The 22658-nt window shown below is 36.2% G+C and overlaps 1 protein-coding gene across 2 annotated transcripts in view; it reads right to left on the reverse strand.

Moving 5' to 3' along the window:
• Positions 1-22658, reverse strand: part of TTLL7 (tubulin tyrosine ligase like 7) — a 152392-nt gene that overhangs the window by 30173 nt on the left and 99561 nt on the right. The window contains exons 15-19 of one of the 2 annotated variants that reach the window (XM_044238571.1): positions 20621-20819; positions 16896-17101; positions 15768-15902; positions 13711-13791; positions 178-338 (exon numbers count right to left, since the gene is read on the reverse strand). In XM_044238571.1, coding sequence (XP_044094506.1) covers positions 178-338; positions 13711-13791; positions 15768-15902; positions 16896-17101; positions 20621-20819 — 782 coding nt within the window. Of the gene's footprint in view, positions 1-177; positions 339-11970; positions 12171-13710; positions 13792-15767; positions 15903-16895; positions 17102-20620; positions 20820-22658 lie in introns of those variants that run through there. The other variant, XM_044238572.1, reaches the window with a different exon arrangement.

Consider the following 22658-nt stretch of genomic DNA (forward strand, 5'->3'; position numbering starts at 1 on the left):
CTCATCTAAATCAGTCTGCTATAAATTATAGCCAAATACAAAACTAAATGCAGTAAAAAACAAATTCCATATTTTAACAGATCATTATAGAAATTCAACCATTTTATTGGGCTTTCTATATAACTAAATAGTAAAATGTTAAAAGTTAACAATAATAAAAGGTAACTTAGAACTTACCCTGAATCACAGAAACAGTTCCACAGTCCTTGGCCATGACTCCAGAGTAGGCGATTAAAAACCCGGTTGAAAATCCTATATAAACTTACTTCCTCAACATCAGGTACCTTCCAGATACGTGGAAGAATTGTACGAATACTTGTTTTTACTATGTCCAAAACCTAGTGGAAAAAACAAAGTTATTTCAAAATCTAAGCATGTAAGTGTGTGTCTAAAATTCAAAGATGAATATATATAATTCAAAGACAAATTCATACACACACTTATACATACTCATTCACTGAACAACAGCACAGAGTAAAAATCCCAGCAATGGGTCCATGCATTTGTGAAACTCTAGTGTATGATGTAGGTGGCAAGTCAGACCATTGGTATAAGAAGAGATTAAGTTTAAAATTTAAACCTCAACTAAATCTAAATTAAATCAATAAATGGAGACTGAAAAATAGCAAGTTTTACTAAGAAAGTAAAGTTGAATCCTCACTCAACTAACAAAAATCAACTCTAGAGGGATTAGGACCTTAGGCTTAAAAAATAAATCATTAAATATATTACTGAAAACTCACTATTGGTGAATATCTTTTCATTTTTAGGTTAGAAAAAGATTACTTTAAGTCATAAAAAATTTATAGACCATAAAATATTAATAAATTGATTATACTAAAGTTAAGAACTTCTGGACACCAAAAGAAACCTTAAGGAAAATAAAAGATCAAGTTACAAACTTGGAAAATATATTTAAAACATATACCTCCAACAAAAGATTAATATCAGAAATACATAATGAATGCCTAACAAATTGCTAACACAAGCACTCACAACGTAGGGGGAAGAAAATGGACAAAAAACATGAACTGGAGTTTTACAGAAGAGGAAATAAATTTGCCCAATATATATAATAAATATTAAAACTATAATAAGATATCACTTCATGTCCATTTAACAGACAAAAATTAAAAGTCTGGCAATACCAAATGTTGGAGAGCTAGGGTTATTCAGGGTTTCTTAGACATTATTGGTGGGAGTACCAATTGGTACAGTTGCTCAAAAATAGCTTGGCATTATCTCCCAAAGTTAAAAATTCATATACCCTATAACCCAGCAATTTTATTCCTAAGAGAAACTCTCTCGGGGGTTAAAAACAAGACTCATGTACAAGAATGTTCTAACAGCTGTTCATAATTGCAAACACCTGGGAAGAACCCAATTGTCCTTCAGTGGGAGAGTGAACAAATACACTGGTACACTCATTACCTTGAACTATTATATAGTAATCAAGATGAATGAAATACAATGCACAAAACACAGAATATCCTAGTAACATAATATTAGACTTTTTAAAAATGCAAACCTGAAATTATAGATTATATCCTAGTAACATAATATTAAACTTTTAAAAATGCAAACCAGAGATTATAGTATATATAGTATTTTAATAGAAGTAAAAACAACTAAATTTAAATTCCATATGGAGAATAAACATAGACATAATAAGAATTTATAAAGAAAGAAAGGACTAGTGAATCCTGAATTTAAGAAAATAGCTACCTGAGACACAGGGAGGGTGTCCAGGGAGATAGACGAGACCCATTTGGTTAGATGAATAAAGATAATAATAGGATAAGAAGATAATAATCGGTCATTGCCAGAAGATAGCTTTTGTTTTGGATGTTGGGGTCACAAATGATAAAACTAACCTTAAAAACACTAAATGAAAGCAGGCCAAAGACTTGCCAATAATGAGAGGACTATGACTAATCTAATTCTGAACAACTGAAATCCTAGAGGGTCTAAAAAAGAATCATAAACCCAAAAAGTGACTTTGTCTAATTCACGTGTATTTAATATTTTTACAATGCAAGTATTTCCAATGAAAACTCTTTTTTAATAAAAGCACCAACAAATATAGTTGTTCGAATTTCAGTTCACCAAAGTAGATTTTCACTTTTTTTTTAAGTAATCTCTACATCCAACATGGGGCTTGAACTCACAGCCCTGAAAGTTGCATGCTCTACTGACTGAGCCAGGCACCCCAGGTGTTTGCTTCTTGTTTTAAGTATCTGATTGAAGGAACTGCCTATAAATATGTGAGTCATGAGGAGAGTAAGAAGCTTGCAAATGTAAGGGCTAAAGGAGGATGGATTTCTCTTCTGTTAATTGGCACAAATGTATAAAGAATTGGAAGCAGATGAAAGAATTATTTAATTTGTCTCTCTTTAAAACAGCCACAGTTTAAAAAGTGATACTCCTTATTTCTGATAAGGCACATTTAGAATAAACATTCGTCAAGTCAATTCAGTAAAAAGTTTTCAAAATATTTTATTTTGAGAAGAATGTCAACTTCAGCTTCTCATGAGGAACGGCGTGAGCAGCCTCAGGCTTTCCCTTCCCGTTCCCGCTTCCTTCCCCATGAAGTGGGAACAGTGCTACAACCCCCACAGCAGGTCATGGGCATGTCAGATGAGGGGGCGGAGAATAAGGAGAGAGAATGCGATGTGCAATAAAGTCGCTTGGGAAAAGCTTGTTACTACAGATAACAAAGTTTAAGAAGGATTTATTTTTTAAACTTTACTATGAATTACTCACAAGAATACTGCTATGTCCATTGGGCATGAATGCATACCTTTATATTTTTTACAATTTTCATTTAATCTATTAGTTTAACTCTATATTTTCTTAAGGTGGAAAGCAGTACCCATGACTGATGTAGAAGTGTCCACACTAGCAGTAAATGATACATTTAAGTCATTTCTCTATTTTCCTTCCTACTTTCTTTAAAGATTTTTTTTTAAAGATTTTATTTTTTTTTATTTGACATACAGAAATCACAAGTAGGCAGAGAGAGGCAGGCAGAGAGAGAGAGGAAGAAGTAGGCTCCCCGCTGAGCAGAGAGCCCAATGCGGGGCTCGATCCCAGAACCCTGAGATCATGACCTGAGCCGAAGGCAGCGGCTTAACCCACTGAGCCACCCAGGCGCCCCTCCTTCCTACTTTCTACGTGAGTAATAACAGGCCAAAAGTTGTAATGCAGGAAAAAAATTTTAAAAGTAGCCATATTTACATTAATTTCATATTCTACTATTTTTTTAAGATTTGTTAATTTATTTTACCGAGGGGAAAAGGACAGAGGGAGAAGGAGAAGAGCAGACTCCCCCCTCACAGCAGAGCCCCAAGGGCTCCATTTCATGACCTGAGCCAAAATCAAGAGTCTGCCACTCAAAGGACTGAGCCACCCAGGTGTCCCTTTCATACTCTATTATTAAATAATTATTCAACTTTATAGCTTTGAGGTTATAGATTACTTATTTCTTTTTGAATACATTTTATGGTAAAATACATGTGATGCATAAGAACCAAAAAGAAGGGTGGCTAACATGGATGGCCTGCCTGCTCTATACGAAGCACCATACTAGTACATTGCTTCGTGGACACCTCTTGGCCACTACTCTGTACGTGCTTTATTCTCACTTTAGAGGATATTTTAAAACCATGATGGTCTAATGTTCTCACACACACATGACAAAAAGCAACTTCTGAAAGTGGCCAGGGAGTTAGAGGTGAAGAATGTTTCTGCTCTATTCCTGGTATTTCCTCCAACATGGAGAGATGAATAAAATATTCTCGGCCTGTTGCAACATGAGCATCTCTGCTGAGTGGTTTCTCAGAATCATGAGACTAGTATGATCTAGGCAACCCAGGAACTTGCCCCTGTTTCTCCTGAGCCAGTTATGGGGAACATATATTCTCCTTTGCTTCTCTTTGCCTTCAGTTTTAAAGGAGGCACCTGGTTCTGGAGAAAGGAATGGGTTAGAGAGACCCATTAATTTGGAGGGCACGTGGGCATGCAAACCAAGAGCACAAGAACCTGACTCCCTCATCTCCACTCTGAGCATTCACATACACTCCTGCCTCTGCTTGGGACAGTCTCCCCTCACCTATTCACCTGGTGAATGTATACAGGGAGACCTTTACCTGCCACTGACCTATGACCCCTTCATCCCCCATTCTTCCCCTATTAATAATTAGCTTGCTTAATTTTAATTTCCTGTTTAATTAATATAGACCATTATCCACTTAAGAGAAGCATTATGCTCATCTTGGGGTAAAAAAACAAAAAAACAAAAAAACAAAAAAAAACAAAACAAAAAACTTACCACATCCCCTAGGCTCAGCAGGTGTTTATCTTAGTGAAACTATTCTTCGAAGCAAAGTGAAATCTATGCAGACAAGGTAAAAATCAAAGCTAACACTTACTGAGGGCTTACTATGGACCTTGCTGTGGACCAGGGATTGTTTTTAACACTTTTACGTATAGCAATTCATTTAGTCCTCAAAACAAAAACATAAGGTAGACACAAATTGGTCCACGGTCACTTTTCAAAACATCTTGAGGCTAGATTCCATAATCATACACATTACTATTGCTGCAGGAAAATACGTGAACATGCAAACCAGGAGACAAGACAAAAATAATACATAACTTCCTGTCAGGTCATTGTCGCCAATGGAATTCAGGTAAGTTAGGTTGTGTTGCCTAATGGTTATGAAAAAAAAATTTTTTTTTGAGGACATTTTGGGGTCTCATTTTATAGATGAGAACGCTCAGGAATGGAGCAGATAAGTAATTTTGCCAAGATTGCACAGCAGTTTAGAGAGATCTTTCCTCCTAAGCACTACCCAGCAACTCAAAATTACTCCACAATTACTTCAATCTAACCAGGTGTCAACAACAAATCCTAGAAAAGAATCAAATTGTCACTTCTTGGATTCAGATTTGCCTCTAGTCAAGTAACACTTGGGAAAATGGGTGGTGTCATAGTGTACAGAGAAGACTGCCCAGGCACCCTCTCCATCAGGGCCAGGGCAAAGGGTCTAATCTGCTTAAAAGGCTATACAGATGGGAAGACACTAACTGCACCTTTAGCAAAACATCCACTGAATAATTTTAGCAATACAGAGAGCAGACAGGCAAGAAATCAGACTGGAAAGAGGTAAACTAATGCTAGCTCATGTGTAATGCTATTTTGGATAACTGGGTGCTTTGGGGTTAGAACAAAAAGGATAGAAGATGACTAATTTGCAAAACATGAAAACAAATGGCCAGCAAGGTGCCCTTTGTGTTTATCTGTGGACTCAAGTGAAGCTAAGTTGTAGAATACAGGTATCCTTTCCTGACATTGTGACTTTTAAAAGCATCCTGATCCAACATTAAGCTCTCCAAGGGAAAAAATAAATGGGAGATTCATTCAATGAAAACATTAATAAAATGGAAAGATTTGTCTTTTCAATATGAAATATAGCACATTTGAAGGCATGAAGTACACAGATTCATATTTTACAAGAACATACAGATGTTGAGTGACAAACTGCCCCATTTGGCTGAACAGTTGGTTCTAAATTAAAATAATGGCATGAGGTGAGGGAGGTTTAGAAATAACATTAAAATCACTACATGCTGTACTAATGGTGCATGCAGTAGCCATGGCTATAGGGTAAAGGCATTTCTGCTGATGCAAAATGAAACACTCTGTACAGCATCGATGTCAGCCCAAATGAAAAAGAGATGGAAAATAATAACATCAAAATGCATGCAGAAGCAACTACACTGGGTATTAAAAAGAAATTGCTATTTAGAGAAGAAACACTTGATCAACAAAGCTCTTTTAGAACCCCCGCATAAATGCAAATGTAGTATAAGCTTACTATCACTATATATTTCTCTTCATCCTCCAATCTTAGTTTATGCCTAGATATCACATCAGAGAATAAGCTTTTCAGCAAATCTGGCATTCTTCACAGCGCACCAACACTGCAATATTTTCATACTTAACATATATTCCTTATAAATTATATAAAAAATATAATTTTTAAGCTGCATTCTTGGCAGAAAGCTAAATTATGCAACTGTGTGGAGTTACCGCAACATGATGTTAAATAAGATTAGCTGTTTCCATTTTCACCTGGTGAGGATTCCTTTCAGTATTTAATTCCCTCATCCTTGACCTTTAAAGTTTACATCCATTAAGGAAAATCTGAAATAAGGCACGTGAAAGAGTTTGTGTTTGTGGGTTCTAATCTTAGAGTTTTATAACATTTTAATGAGCAGCCAGCAAATGCTTTGATTCTGGAAAAGAAAAAGGGAGATACTTATTTCAACAATGGCCCATAAATAGAAAAAAAGATTTCAATGAGAGTTTTAGGCATTCTTCACCTAGAATAGTGCTTGGGACATGGTGGTCCCCCAATCAATATTGTTGAATGCATGTCAGAATGAGCAAGTAACTAAATGAATGAGTGAACAACTCCCCAGATCTCCAATGTGCTTAGCATAGTTCTTATACAAAATGGCAACCAATAAGTGTTTGTCAACTTAAATCATATTACATACAGCCTTTGTGGGATGCCATTGGACTCACCCTGCTTTCAAAAGCGCAGTTAACTGACAGCTTCCCCATTCAGGAGACACTGCCACATTCAAGCTTATGCTCTCCTCTGCTCCCAGCCAAAGGATTGAGTATGGATGGGAGAACCATAGAGGGGCCATTTTCATCTAGCAAGGTTCCTCTACAGGCAACCTTTGTTCTGGCTCCCCATCAGAGAACTTCACTAGTTTAGGTTTTTCTTCCCCAACCCTCCTGAGCTCCCTTCACCACTGTCAGGTGCAAATAGCAATCTGAAGGTTCTTCCCACCTACTTGAACTGTCTGTTTTATTTTTTGGAGGTGTTTTCTCTTATAAATCTCTTTCACTTCCAATTCTATCTTATCTCTGCTCCCCAGGAGACCAAGCTGACACAGCTTCCAATGATTACTCTCATCCCAACCCTAAGAAGGATAGATCTGATTAACCCACATCTAAATGTAAAGTAGTTAAATCTCTGGTCTTCTAAACAGGTAATTTTTTATAATATCTAATTCTACATACTACGGTGACCCACACTCTAGGTTTCTTTTTGTTCTCTTGGATGCAGTGTTTTGGCTTTATAGTAAGCAATAGCACAGGTTTCAAACAGATAGGCAAATAAATGGCTAATATATATTACAACCCAGCAGACAATTTTTTACACCTCATTTCTACATACTCTACATCAGCCTGCATTTCATACCCTCCAAGGCCATAGCACCCTCCCTATGAAGTGTCACATCACAAGAACCCTCCAATACTTAATGTTACAAATCTCAGAGAAGTTCTGAGAAGTCACCTGCCCCGAGTAAAGGGCAGAGGCAGTAGTGAACCCAAATCGATGTGACTTCAAGCCTAGTACCTCTTTCCACTATGTAATATTAACATATAACATTTTTAGCTTTTAAAATCTTTTTCAATGCACTTTTCAACTCATTATTATACTGGCTCTCATGTCACAAGAAAAAAATATTTCAGTCACTCATTCTCTGATCCCACTTTACCTCTCATTTCATCGGAAATAAACAAGATTGGGAAGAGGTAGAGGAAAAAAATTTGATAAATAACATTTTATATATACATATATATAAGGATATCAGACAAACATATTTAACTTTGTCTCAATGATTATTTTCACCATTTCGATACTTATCTAAGCTAAATTTTAAGTATTTCACTTAATTCATTCTAATGCTACTGATTAAGTGAACAAAATGTTTTTTAAAAATCCCAATTAAAAACTCTCTCTTTATGTCAGAGCTCAAGACCTCTATACTACTGGCTGGCCTAATGATTTGTATTCATGATGAGTGTATTTGTTATGCTTCCTTTTGTGAGCACGGGTGAAAGAACCTATAAACTTGGCAGGGCTAATTTTACAGAAAGGAAAAGTTTTCCAGAAATTCATTTCCTTATTATTCAAGTAATTACTCATGGGTGAGAGCTCTTCAATGACCCTTGCTTAAGTAGGAGGAGAAATGCCATCACAGTATGAATGCTACTGAAAGCTACCTTCTGTTTCTTTTCCTAGGAGTGTCTCACCTTCTACCATGTATCTGAGCACTTACAGTCTGTTTTAGAAAAGGGTCTTAAAGAATAAAATGTTTGAGGGAAGAAAGGGAAACATAGTGATCATGACCACAGCAAGAGAATTGCCACAAATGGGTTGCAAGTGTGTAAATTCTGGGCTTTCCCTTTCTCATCACAGCCTAGCCTACCATTCCTGAACCATCTTTCAGGGCATCCATGAAAGTGGTCAACTTGACAGGATGAATTTGCTCTATTAAAATCAGCCCTGACTGCTTAGAGTCAAAATTCAAGCTACAAATCCTTCTGCCAAAAATAGAACCGTCTATTAAATTACCTATGTAGAAGTTTTACTATAATTGCTTAGGTAGTCTAAACTATGGGACTTTAACAAGATTTGTTTTGAAGATGGGATGTCTTACTACTTTTTACAAGGATGGAAGATAAATAGTACTTTTGGTTTATGCTGAAAGTACCAACAAAAGGGCTCAAAGAAAAGGTAACTAGGTATATACATTGTACTAAACACCATGTCCCCCACACTGATGCTTTCTCCACTTCTGTAACAGAACAGTTTGGATAAACACAGAGATGGAGATGCGGAGGAAAGGATTACACAACCGTAACTCCTTCCAAATACTCATAGAGTAAATCAGTAAGGGAGAAGCAGATACAGGCAAAAGTACTTGCAAGTAAATTTATAAGCAACTGTTTAATTTCACTCAAAATTTATAAACCAAATTGAGCATAACAATCCTAAAACATGAAACAGTTTCTTCCAATTCACAAATATTACTGTGCACACACATCATCTGATCATCCCACACCATGTTTATCAGACCTCCTCAAACCACATTTAAAAAGCAGAATAACAGTGTCTTAATTTGCTGATGCTGTTCAAATAAACACACATCACTAGTGAAGAAAAACGGAAGCAGAAAGAAGCTAGCCTGCCATTGACAGAGTTCCTAAGAGTCTAGAACTGAATCAACCTAATAAGTGTTTATAGAAATCCTCCTGCAGGTGACTACAAAGTAAGACAAGCCCCTGGCTTTTAGAGAAGTGGAAAAAAATCAGTACAAAAACCTCTCAAGGCAGATCGTGTAAGTACAAATAAGTAAAAGTGCCTTAAGGACTTAGAATAAAGAAAGTTAGTATCTGATTGCGGGGGACAGGGTAGTCCAGACAGCCCTCAGAGGAATGCCTGTGTCTCCCTGTCATTCTGTCATTTTTAAAAAGATTATTTTAGCTTGAAAAAAATAAGGAGAAATACACAAAAACGATAATGACACCAAATGTCACCGCTTTCGTTCCCCTGGTTCAGTACCTCTACCTACCCTTGAGAAAAACATCATCTTAACAACTTGGTACCTGATTTGTAAAAATTTTTTAAAAGAAAAAAACTTTGAAGTACATACACATAAGTCATTTTTAATTTTTTAATAAAATAGTTTATTTTATATATAAAATTTTATCTATAAATATGTATAAAATAAATTATATTTGTAAAATATAAGTATATATAAAATAAAATACTTATTTTAATAAGTAGTATTTAATAAAATAGTATTTTAATAAAATAGTTTAAAATAGTACATGCACATAAGTCATTTAAAATGGGACAATATATATTATTGTACAACATGATGTGTTCATTTAATTTGCTATTTCGATATCCTTTTTGGCTGGTATACAAAAGGGAACAAGTTGACAGAGGCATCGCTTTTTTGAGATGCCCATGACAATGATGACCTTACTGGACATTCTTGCAAACCCTCTAATAAAATTTTCTAGCAAAGAGATAAATGAGAAATTTCTATCAACTACAGTAGACTCTAGACACATTTGGGTCTTTAAATTTAAATTAATTAAAATTAAAAGTTTAATTTTTCAATCACAATAGCCACATTTCAAATGCTCAATCAATGGCTACATGTATCTAGTGACCACTGTACTGGACATCACGAATAAAGAATATTGCCATTTTTGCAGAGAGTTCTATCAGACAACATAGTCAATCCACCTTTTCATCTCAGCTGGCTAGAGAATGGAAATTAGTCACAAAGACTACATGGGTGACTCATGGAGAAGGAAAATGAAGGCCACGCAAATCTGGAAGTCTCCCTCTGTACTAAGGTGATCCATACACAGTTGGCACTTATCACCCTGAACCCAGAATGCCTCTGGGCATTTGAAAAGGGACACCTGAGAGCTGATGGGCTCATGGCCTCCTGGGCTTACGGACTGTATCCTTCAGTCATAATTAGTAAAGTTTGGCTAATTTTACTAATGTATGTATGTTTCATATGTTGTAAGTCATGATCCTGTTCTACCTCTTAGGTTAAGATCTATGATTTCAGCAGCATATTCAATGTAATGCAATTAAATAGTGTGAATGCACTATAATTTATTTAAACATAAATCTACTGATAAGACATTTAGGCTGCTTCAAATGTTTTACTTTCACAAATACCATGGCAATGCCTGCTCATGTATGTCAATCTTTGCTATACTCACACAATTATTCTGTAGGATAGAACACTGAAAGCAGTTTTGCTGAGTCATAAGGTTATGAACATTTGTAATTTTAATAGATACTGCGTATCACTGTTCCTGTTGTACCAGTGTATTATTCTCCCTCTAATAGTATAGCAGGGGCTCTTTTATGCATACTATTTCCATCACTGATATTATCTGTCTTATTAATTTTTGCCAATATGATGGTTTTTACTTGCTTTTCCTTCATCATTAGTGAGGCCAAGTATCTATTTATATGTTAATTGGCTATTTGAAGATCCATAAATTGTCTTTTCATGGCCTTTTTATGTACGTTGCCATTTTATTTATTAATATTTATAGGGTAGTTTGTCTTTTGCTGGTTGATTTGTAGGAGGTTTTGTTTTATTGGTGTTACTTTGGGTTTTATGTGCTGCAAATATCTATCTTCCTCAATATCCCTCACCCCATTCTCCTCACAGCTTCTGCTTTTTAATTTGTTTCAAAGTTTTCATGTAATCAAAGCTATCAATATTTTCTTTAAGTTTTCTGTGTTTGAGGTCTTTCTTAAGAAGTGGTTCCCCCATTGTAAGGTTACAAACATACCCTTTTCTTTTAAGCTTTTGATAGTTTCTCTTTTTACAAATAAAGCTATAATCTATTTAGAATGTATTTTTGCATATGGTGAGAGATAAGGCTCCAACCTAATTTTCTTACAAATAGGTAGCCAATTGCTTTAGTATCATTGGGAGGGGGTAATTATCTTTTCTCTACTGCTTTTAAATAATAAATTCTTTCATCTGCTTCTGGAGTTTTTCATTTTAATTAGCAAGTTAACCTACAGTCTTCCATCTTATAGATTACAAAAGGTATATGGACTTGAGGAAATTTAGGGTTCCAATTCTAGTAAGAAGTCCTTATTTTAATCAATCAAGGCCACAGTCAGTGACTTGGCAAACGTATTCAGGGCTTATAACATGTTTTCAGTCTACCTCTGTACCAGCTTTGCTATTGCTTCCTTAACAGCAGCCCAGTATTTGGCACGTGTCAGAACACCAAGTAATTATTTGTTCAATGTGTTCATGCTAAACTGTGAATTCAGTTCACTCAAATGAAAGTATATAATTTAAAAGTCATCACTTGATCAGTGTCAACTTTCAGCTTATTAGCAATAAATCTTGGAAGAGGAAATGACAGCTTGCATTCCCGAAGGAATAAAACTTCATTAAAGCTACTAATGTAATATACCTCCCCACAAATAATATTGCAGTGCATTTGATGGACTAGGCAGGCTTGCTGGCCACCCCCCTCTCCTACTGTCCAAGATAACCATCACATACATTTGACTATCTCCTTCAATCTCTAAAACCCCTCCCCGGCAGAAGAAAACCTTTACATCTTCCCTCCATGATACCAGACTCTGCCTTCTCCTACTAGAACAAATGCTCCTGGTTAGGACAAACCATCCCAGCTTACTTACACAAGGATTTTCTATCACCTCTATTTTCTGTGCCATTCCTGTCTTCTACATCATTTTCATCAGCACACAAACAACTGCAAATATCTTCATCTTTAAAAACAAAACAAAACAAAACCTTGTCATTAACCCACATCGCTCTCCAGCTACCATATTTTCCCTATCCTCTCTACAGCAAAACTCCTTGAAAAAAGGCCTGTGCTGTGTTTTTTTCCCTCTGTGCCTTTCATCCCTTGAAGCTAACTCCACTCAAGTGTACTCCCTACCATTCCCCTAATTGTTATGATGAGGTAATTGCTAACTTCTTATTGCCAAAAACAGCAGTCAGGTCTTCCTGCTCACCATACAGCCCCGATCAGCCACACCCGACTCAGCTGATCACTCTGTCCTTAAAATAATTTCCTAGCTTGGCTTCAGGGACACCCAGTTCTCATGGTTTTTCATGCCACACAGGCTGTTCCTTCTTGCTCCCCTTAAGTTAACTCCATTCCCCCAACACACACACACACACACACACACACACACACACCTGTCTCTGGTTTCTACAGGGAGATGTGGCGAAGGGCTCAGCTCCTAAAACTCTTCTCTTTCCTGACCACACTCACTCTGGAGGTAATCTCATCTAGTCCTACCAGTTTAACTATCCTGGTTGACCCCTAAATTTTGTATCTCCATACACAGCCTTAACCCTGAACTCAAAAACTCATATATACAACTACACAGTCAATACCTTCAACTGGATGCCTAATCAATATATCAGCCTTAGTACATCCAAAACCAAAATCAAAGTGAAATGAAACAACAGTAATAATAGCAGGAAACCCCTGCTCTTCAACAGCATCCGCCCATTCAGTTACTCCCCCCAGCCAATCAACCATTAGCTCTTGCCTCCATCACTCTAAATACCTTCTAGTTGGTCTCTGCTTCTATGCTGCCACATTCCCTCTCCCCCACTTCTATTCTCTAAGCTCTCACGATCCTTATAAACTATAAACCAGACTATGTAACTCTTCTGCTCAAAATTTTCCAGTGACCTCCCATCACTTGGAATAAAAGCCACGGTGTTCATACAGCCTCTGAAGCTGTGATCTGACCCGGCCCACGCATCCCGCTTCAGTGTTCACTACCACTTCACTCTTCACTGCCACAGGCCAACTATCCTATCAAAAGGGAACGAAATGATGCCTTCTGTGCCTCGTGCGCACATCCAGCTGACTTGTGACTCAGGGCCTTGGTAACTGCTCTTCCCTCCTCCTGATACCTCGTACTTGCAGGTATCTGCACAGCACTAGCCCATTTATGTCTCTGCTCTAAAGTTACCTTCTAGCTGTTTTTCACCATCACTTATTTTTCTTCATGGAACTTAAAACTACCCTACATTCTATTACACATTGTTTATTATCAAACACCTTAACTAAAATATAAGATCTATGAGATGATGGGGCTTTTCTTAAATTCATTTTGTTTATCCTTAAAACCTAGAACAGTACCTGAAACACAGTAGCTGTGTAATAAATATTTGGTAAAGAAGTGAGTAAATAAATGAACATGAACATAGTTTGATTATGAATATGATTTAATGATCTTAATACATAACCCCAAAGGGCAAATCTATTTTTTTGGCACTACTCACTTTCCGTTGTTTTACAGAGTCCAATTTTATAAGCCAATATGAAGCCACTTTTGTTTTATGATATTTCCAGTTATCAATGATCTGTTTTGGGGGAGAAACATTAAGAAATTTAGTTTAAAATTTTCCTCAAAAGTAACGAAGAGTAAATGAATGAATTGAAATGAATTTTACTAATTAATTTGTGAAACAGAAGCACTGTAACATTACTTGAAATAAAGAATGTCTACTTTCATAAAGACATGTGCAAAGATTTCTAAGTTAAAGTAAAGAAACCATCAGAATCCAAAGTTTCCTCTTCTTGCTACAAAAAGTACACAGTCTCTAATAAATGGAAGTCAAATGTCTTCAGGTACATAGGACTAGGAAGAAGCCCAAAACACAGATTTTCCATTTTAATTCCAAGAGCTATATTTACCACATCACCCTATATAATAACAGATTATTGAACAATACATCAGAAGGTAACTTATATGTAATTAGGATTCTATTATTCATTTGTTTTGTTTTTATTGGGTTTTCACTAGTAAAAATCTGCAAAAATTCTGTATATATACTCCGCAATATATATTCAGTAGCAAACAAATTAAAATATGTTCTGCATATAGTAAATATATAGTAAACAATCTAATGTCTTATATAATTATCCACTATATTTTATTAATTAGGTAAGCCGATAGTCTTTATAAAACAATCACATCAGACACAAATATTAGTTCTACTCTCTGCCTATCTAATTTTTCTTCTACCTGATTTAAAAGGTTGGTGTATAACTAATATCTCTAAGAAATATGAGTAAAATGGTACAAAATTTTTGTCTTTACCTAGAAGAGAACTTAAGGTAATATGCAAATAAAAACACACCTACAGAATGCTTTATAACTAGTGTTTGTTTTTTCTCCTTTTTCCTTGATGTAACAAATATCAGCTTGTTTGTAAGTAAGATGCCATTTTCAGTTTTTTAAATATTCATATAACAAAATAATCTATAATATTTGGGGATTTTGCTTATAATTATGTCATGATTACAAAATAGAAATTGTCACTATTAATTTTTTAAATTAAGAAAGTTAAATTTTTATTATTATTTGTTGGGGAGGGGTTGTTTGTTTTGTTTCAGAAAGACAGTTGCTTCAGCTAGGTCTAAAGTAATGATAAAATGTGAAAGCACCAAGTGCATCATCCTGGGTCTTATCTTCCAACTGGCCACTAGATGGTGCCTTCTCCTCTGGAACAAAAACAGCAACAACAAAAACAAACCAAAAAAAAACTCCCAAAAAAACAAAAACAAAAACACCCCAAAAACTACAAACCAAAAACCAAAAACCAAAATCCCAACCAAAACTAAACAAAACAGGGAAACCAGAAAACAATCTTCTGTTACTGAGGGATTACCTAGGAATGTCAATTTGAGACTGATGTTTCTAAAGGAAACCAATCTTTGAAGGAATGCTCTTTCACCTGAAATATCTGAATAACTTGACCTTCTTTCTAAAATAGGAATAAGTCATTGACTTTAATGTGAATTTTTAGGACTGTGTCATTTTAGAATGTTCCACTGGGTGGTGCAAATGTGTTTATAACAAGAAAAACACACCCAATATAAGCCATTTCACAATTTGATAAAAACCATTCACAGTGTCACATTCAAATATTCTTAATATTTTATACCCAGGGCTCTATTTTTTTTCATTACAACTCATTCCATGTCAGATCCTTCTAAATCTTTACAGAAGGAGGCTTAACGTTGATATTTCTTTCATCTTTAAGAGCAGTAATTATTTAACAGTAATTATTCTCGCTTGATGAAACAATTGCATCATTAAAATAGGACTAGACACTAAAAAATATTTTGCATTACTGATTACATGATCTCACTGCTCATGGATCATAATAATTAAAATAACCCCTGTATTTTCTAAAGTTTGTTGAGGTTGAAAAGAACATCAGTTAAGCTTACCATGTCATTGAAAATAACACCATCAGGAAATAAATTTTAATATTTTAAGAATAACAAAAAAAGTGAGCTCCTTGAAATTTTGTATATGTCAAATACTCACATCTTCTATCAGAAGTAATGATTCTGCATCTGATTTTCCTGGAAACCGGATCTTCATGTCCTTGAGGACAAATAAGGTCTGACTTGTTAGATCGTCTTCTTGTTCCTTTGTTCTCAGTTGCCGCAAAGACTCACTCTTAAATTTGAAAGAATACAGATATTTGGAGGGGGTCTTATTTCATTGTGCCACTATAATCTGAAAGATATTTCTAGGTAAAAATGATGCACTTTTAATTTAAAAAAAAAACAGTGAAAAAGAAAATAATTTCTTTTACATTTATTCTTAGGATTAAATGGATATGATTTCCCAAGAGTGTCTTTGGCACTTCCACAGAGTTATAGTTTATGTAGCTCAAAATAAAATAAAAATATAAGTGTTTTAAAAAGATCTCCTGGTCAGTTCATTTGTTACATATACCATAGGCAATTCTTGATTAGAGAAAATAATTATTGATTATTACCAAGTAAAATTCATTCATTTATATTTTCTAAACTCTTCTCTTTGGGAACACGATCCACATTAAATAAACAAATTAAATAAGTTCCTGGCCTATGTGTAGGTACAAGGAGATATCTATTTGAGCATCCACAAGTAAGAATGGTTGCAAAATAAATTCGCTGACTTCTTCAACACAAATCTCTGGGATTCATGCTAAGGAGAGAATGCTATATGTTACTTTAAATATCAAGAAAACATTATTAATGATATTAATACTTCAGTGCTCAAAGGATAATTTATCAATGGTTTGGTTTCCAACCTGTTAATCAGAAGTCCATTAAGGAAAATTTACCCTCCAACAAATTCCCCCAAATTTACAGCTGTACTGCACAGTACACTGCAAAACTATATACTTGCACAGGTGAAATTCAACAAAATTATCCAACACCATTAGCAAATGGAAAATAAAATGCCATTCTCAGTGTCCATCCCCAATTCTATGAAATAGGGGAGTCTGCTTTTTAAGTTATAGGTTAAGAGAGATGAAAAACCCAAATTCCACTAGACCATGAGCTGAATTGTAGTAAGGATCCGGAATTCAATCTGTCTTAATCCCAGCCGGTCCCTTTGCCACCTAAATCCTGAGTGTAGTGCTTCCTGTGATCTCAGGGGACCGAATGGATGACTTACCATCTGAGAGTTAGGAAAGCTGGCATCATTAGTGTGAGGCACGTGCCTCATGTAGGAGGAGGCACGGTTTAAAGAATGTGACCGAGACCCTGAAGTTGGCCGGGATGCTGGTGTCATTTGTTGAGCAGAAAAGGGGCGGCTGTCTGCGCTGGAAGGTGATTGAGAAGAGATGGACCGAGGGCAACTGACTGAACGCCTAATGGAGCCTAGGATAATGGAGCAGAGGGGTAGTACAGCAGCAGAGTTAGTAAAGTTTTCCACTGTATTGGAGTTAAACTAACAATTAGACCACATGGTGGCAAAACAGCAATAAATTTAAAAGCATAGTCATCATCGTGACAATGTAAGCTTAAGTTAATGGACATGCACCTTATATTTAGGGATGTATTACAATTTAAATAGTAAACTTGGTGCAGAACCCCTATGATGTATTAAGAATGGCTACAATAAGAATGATTTTTCTAACCAGTTCTGTTCTTGAAACATGACTTAAAAAAAACAGAAGAAAGGAAAACTAACATTCATGGAGCACTTTCTATAAGCCAGGCATCTTGCTAGGTGCTACACGTTAATCTTAACCTTCACAGAATCCCTCTGAAGTAGGAATCTGCATCGCCTGGAGACTCAGAACTTTCTCAAGTCACATGACAAGAAAGTGGCCAGACTCAGGTTTAAGTCCTGACCTATATAACGTCAGTGTCCTTCCGCTTTCTAAAGCATGATGCCACCTACTATCTTTGCATTAGACTGGTCATTTATTAGAATTTGTGTACAGATTCTATAAAATAGAATACTTTATAGCAAGACTCATAGAGGGGGATAGAAAGGAGTCTAGAGAGTGGCCAGAATAAATGCATGTTACAGAATTTAGGGCACAAAAGGAAAAAAACCCATAAAACAGAAGAAAAACATTAGGATCATCCTAATGGAGTTTAAACATATAGTTGGTTATTACAAAAGTAGTAGTAGACAAGTAGTCTTATTATTCACAAGAGAGGAGAAAAAAAAAAAACCTAGATTTAAATTCCCACAGTAGAAGATTTAAGTCAAGGAAAAAATGTCTGGATCTAGAGGGTTGTTATCAGAACAAACTAGGGAAAACCAAAGAATAGCTTTCCCAATGAATACCATTTAAAAAAGAGAACCAAGTGTTCCAGGTAAATTTTGACTCCTGACACAGGGAAATAGAATATCCCTCAATATCATCAAAAGTTATATATATTTTTAGTTCATATTTTATAAATTCCCTCTGTTCTATATTCTCTCTCTGCTCAGGGAATACATCAATCTTCAGTAATTAAATAATTTAATAAAACTCACATGAGGCAAGTTGAATACCCAAACATTTCTCTTACATACACCTTATATTTAAGGATGTATTTCTATAGTATATTTTGAGTCAGTGATAATCCTAAAACTGTTTGGGTTCTGGTGAATATAAAAAATGCACTCATTAAAGCTATAGAAGATGTTAAAGAAAAAAAAAAAACTTCCATTTGTTCCAATTATTAACTTTCTTCTGAACCTAAAGGTCACATCCAATTTTTTTAAAAGGACCATGCTTCTAGAAAAGGGCTGTGTGAGGAACCTATCACTAGTCAGTCTTCTACTAGGAAAATACACAAAAGCATGTACTACTACGTACACCTTGGTTCTGCTCTCTTTGAGGGCTTAAAGTGGTAGTTTGGAATGTACAATCTGATCACAGGTGCAGAAGGAAAATATCCTTTCTCTTGAATCACCACAGATTCCCATTTTTTTTTCCCTGCATACACTGGAAATTCACAGAGAATAATTAAATCACTAGATACAGCAATAATATTTAGGTAGATGAGCAAAAAATGGTTGTAACTTGCATATATAAGTTACGTGAGAAAACTATTTCATATAGTTTTATGTATGAACACCTTATATCAACCCAAAATGTATTTTTGAAATTACAGCAAGTGTAAATTTCCTAAGTTATCTCTACACCAGAGTATGTTACACATAATCTAGATTCTGCCCTCCATCATTAGCATCACTTTGGAAAGAAAACTCAAGGAGGGTTTGTGGCTATGGTATTCTTTAGTGTAATATTAAAGAGAGAATATAAAACAAATGGAAACCTTCATGGCAATTCCTAACGACTATAAAAATAATATATAACTAAAAAGGAGAAATACATATAACTGAATTAAGCTAGCTTTAAAATGTGAATTCACACTCAAAAACACTTTTAGTACACTATTTTTATGATCTCAATTTATTTTTAGCCTGAGAAAAGAGAACATTCTCAGAGCTTTAGGAATCCTGGCCACATTTCCGCAACCCCACCCTCATCCGCGGTTGGCTCACAGTCTTAGGGATGCCCACCTTAAATGAGGGATTAAACAAAGAGTAAGATCTGGACAGGACAAGGTTAGCTTCCAAAACAGAAACAAAGCCTTACTCTCAGACATACACTGAAAGCACGTAAGGCATCTTTAAGAAAAAAAGGAAGTAATTGATAAAATAGCTTGCAACTCTAGAACAGGTGCTCAATAGACATCTTAAATGAGTAAATAAATGAAATGGAACATAATAAGTTATTTCTCCTCCAAACACATGAACTCTCAAAGACAGGAACACTACCATGTATCTTTATAAAATAATTCAGTAAAAGAAAGTAAAGGAAAAGGAAAAGACCATTAAAAATCTTCATGATAATTTGGTTAGAGATATTTTAAAATCTTCATCTGTTTGTACTGTATTCCTCCTGGCATTTTACCATAAGTATGGAAGGTCAAGTTTAAAACACACTCATTTCCAGAGAACTGACAAATTAAATAAGCCACTGCTGGAGATCAAAGAAGGCTCACGGTTGCATTTACTGCCTGACTGAACTGGTCCCTTTCTTGGAGCCCTGGGACAATGGAGGACGAGGCAGAGACAGGAGAGATGGGAGTTAAGAAAAGCCCTGCCTTGGAGGCAGAATGGGGAAGGGGGATCCAAGTGAGCCTGAGAAAACAGCAATACCACACTGGAAATTTGCAGATGAAAGAATTGTGAACACATCTGAAATCAAAGAAGGAATGAATGACCAAATGGAAGAGAAAGAGAGGATGTGAAAAGAAAGTTAGAAAGAGAAAAGAGGAAGGTGAAAAGGAAGCCAACAGAGCAGCTGGTTGGTTACTGTCCAGAATACTTGCTGTAGGTATCCCAAAGCCCTGATTTAAGTGCTCAGCCCTGATGAAAACGGGAGGGAACAAAACTTCAACTATTTCACAATTGCGTGGCTCACAGAGATGTTCAAGTCAAGTACCTAGAGAGATACACACATTTTTAAAAAGAGGTGAACATATAAAATAAAACTGGTGACCAAAAGGGAGGGAAAGCACAGGGGTGGGGGTGGAGAATGGAGCGAGGGAACATAACAGTCTTAAAAGAGAATGCAGCCCACAGGTCAGCTGCCATGAGGCCCGTTTCACAAAATTCATGCAACAATCCAGGACACAACAAAAACTATGAAATAGAGAAGAAAGGGCTCTCAGAGATCCTTCATTCAACCTGTTTCTTTTCCCTCTGCAGCCTCTGAAAGGGACTATGTGGTGTGCCCAGGTCAGGATTAGGGAATGAAGTGAAGTGGAGTCCAGGTCCCCTCACACAGGACAAGGGTCCATTTGGCCCAAGGTCTTTTATTGAGTTCAGTAACTGCCGTTCCATAATTCCTCATATAACAACAAAACTAGAAGAAATGAACTTACTGGACTGTTGAATTAGTTTGTAGTTGTTGGACTGTTTAAAGTTATACGTGACTTGCTTTCCTCTGTTCTTATTTTGGTACTCTTCTTTCTCATTGTCCTCAGATTCCGAAGCACTGCTGCTACTGTCGTAACTGCTGTCACTGCTGTAGTATTTCTGTCTTTTCATTACCTCAGAGCTCTCAGGCATGGAGGACAGAGGCTGAACCAGAGGGAAATGTGTCCTGTTAGAATTCAGAGCACTGCTAATGAACTATGAGCATGATCAGTTACTATTTTTAATTTCCTGCTTACACTGGCTGCTTTCCACCAAAGCCTGAGACCCACCCAAGCATGATGGCTACCGCATGCCATTAGCCTACTGTGCTCTTCATTGAGGCTTCTGTTTCTGCAAAATGTTCCCTCTTGAATGGTACAGAGCTCAGTCGTGATGAGGAAAATGCTGTGTGATGTGAAGAAATGATCAGAGTACCCACAAAGAATAGCAAAATAAAGTATTTGAGATGAAAATGAAAATCAGAAACATAATCAGCTTTTCTTCATTCCATACAGAGAGGTTACTCACTACTCATCAAAACTCAGAGCTGTTCTTTTGTTGTATCATTGATGTTCAGAGCCACTCAGTAAATGCTCGTTTGTGTGTTGTGTGTGTGTGTGTGTGCGTATGTGTGTGTGTGTTGCTTTTGAGAGAGAGAAGAAAGGGCCGGGGGAAGAAAGGCAGAAAGAGTAAGAAAAGCCAGTTAAACCACTGCAAGTAAAGGGGCACCTGGATGGCTCAGTCGGTTAAGCATCTGCCATCTACTCAGGTCATGATCCTGGGGTCCTGGGATGGAGCCCTGCTGGGCTCCCCGCTCAGCAGAAGTCTGCTTCTCCCTCTTCCCCTCCCCCTGCTTGTTCTCCCTCTTTCTCTCGCTCATAAATAAATAAAATCTAAATAAAATCTTTTTTAAAAATCACTGTAGGTAAAATAAGATAAATTACTATAAGTATAATAAGGCCACATCATAAAACAGAGCCTATGAGCCTATCCATCACATAATGTATAACACAAAGCAAGATATTCCTTACATGTCTAATTAGCTCTGGATATTTTTACAAATCAAAATTTTTAGTTAATTGTCTACTTTTCCAAATGGGTTCTGAACAGCTTGTGCCTCTTCTCACAGGATTTCTGAATCTGACATATAGGTTTGGCCATAATGGAGCAACACTGCTTTTCATTGTCCATGCTACCCAAAAAAGTGGTATCATGTAAAAATCAGTACGGCAAGAATTTTTGGAGGATAGATACCATGTAGAAGGGTAAAACTGTAATGCATCAAAATTCCCTGCTATTATATTCCAGTATTTCTATTAGAATTACTTGTCTCTAAACCTCCCAAATCCTGTGTTTCCAAGGATGCCAGCAAGGGAATTAAAAAGATAAGTAGGACAGCTTCACTTCAGAAAGAATGTACGCAACCAAGAACAAGACGTTTTTACGACTTAGTCATTTTAAGAGACTATTTATTATACAAACCATATGCCTCTTGCTCCTGCTGGGAAAGTTTCCTGTAGCTATACACTAGATTCTTGTTCTCTGTTTAATAAAAATGCTTTGATGCTAGCATACACAATAAGGAAAGCCTTGGTTATCATGGGACGTCACTGAAATAAGGTATATCTTCTCATGTGTCAGTGTAGAATGAAAGATAAAGAGAGAAATAGCATGTCATGAAGTGCCTGGAAGACACAGTAAGCCAAAGCATGATCCTCTTAAAGTTACTGCCTTTGCAAATGGTGGAAAAATAACCAAAGTAGGGAAAGTAATTTAATACACTATGGTACCAACTTGTATTTGAAAGTGTTTTTCTTTTAATAGTCCAATATTTGCCTGAGCGCTAACAATGTTCAAAGAGATATGCATTAAAAACACTGACTAGTACACAATCATGGAACATTTTGATAGTCTTGGGGAATATGAATTCTAGAGGAAGCTTGTTTCTTCAGAAGTCTCGCAGGCCCCCAAAGAGACAATGGCACAACCAGCCTTGCTGGTAGT

The sequence above is a fragment of the Neovison vison genome, chromosome 2 (assembly GCF_020171115.1).
Source record: "Neovison vison isolate M4711 chromosome 2, ASM_NN_V1, whole genome shotgun sequence".
NCBI lineage: Eukaryota > Metazoa > Chordata > Mammalia > Carnivora > Mustelidae > Neogale > Neogale vison.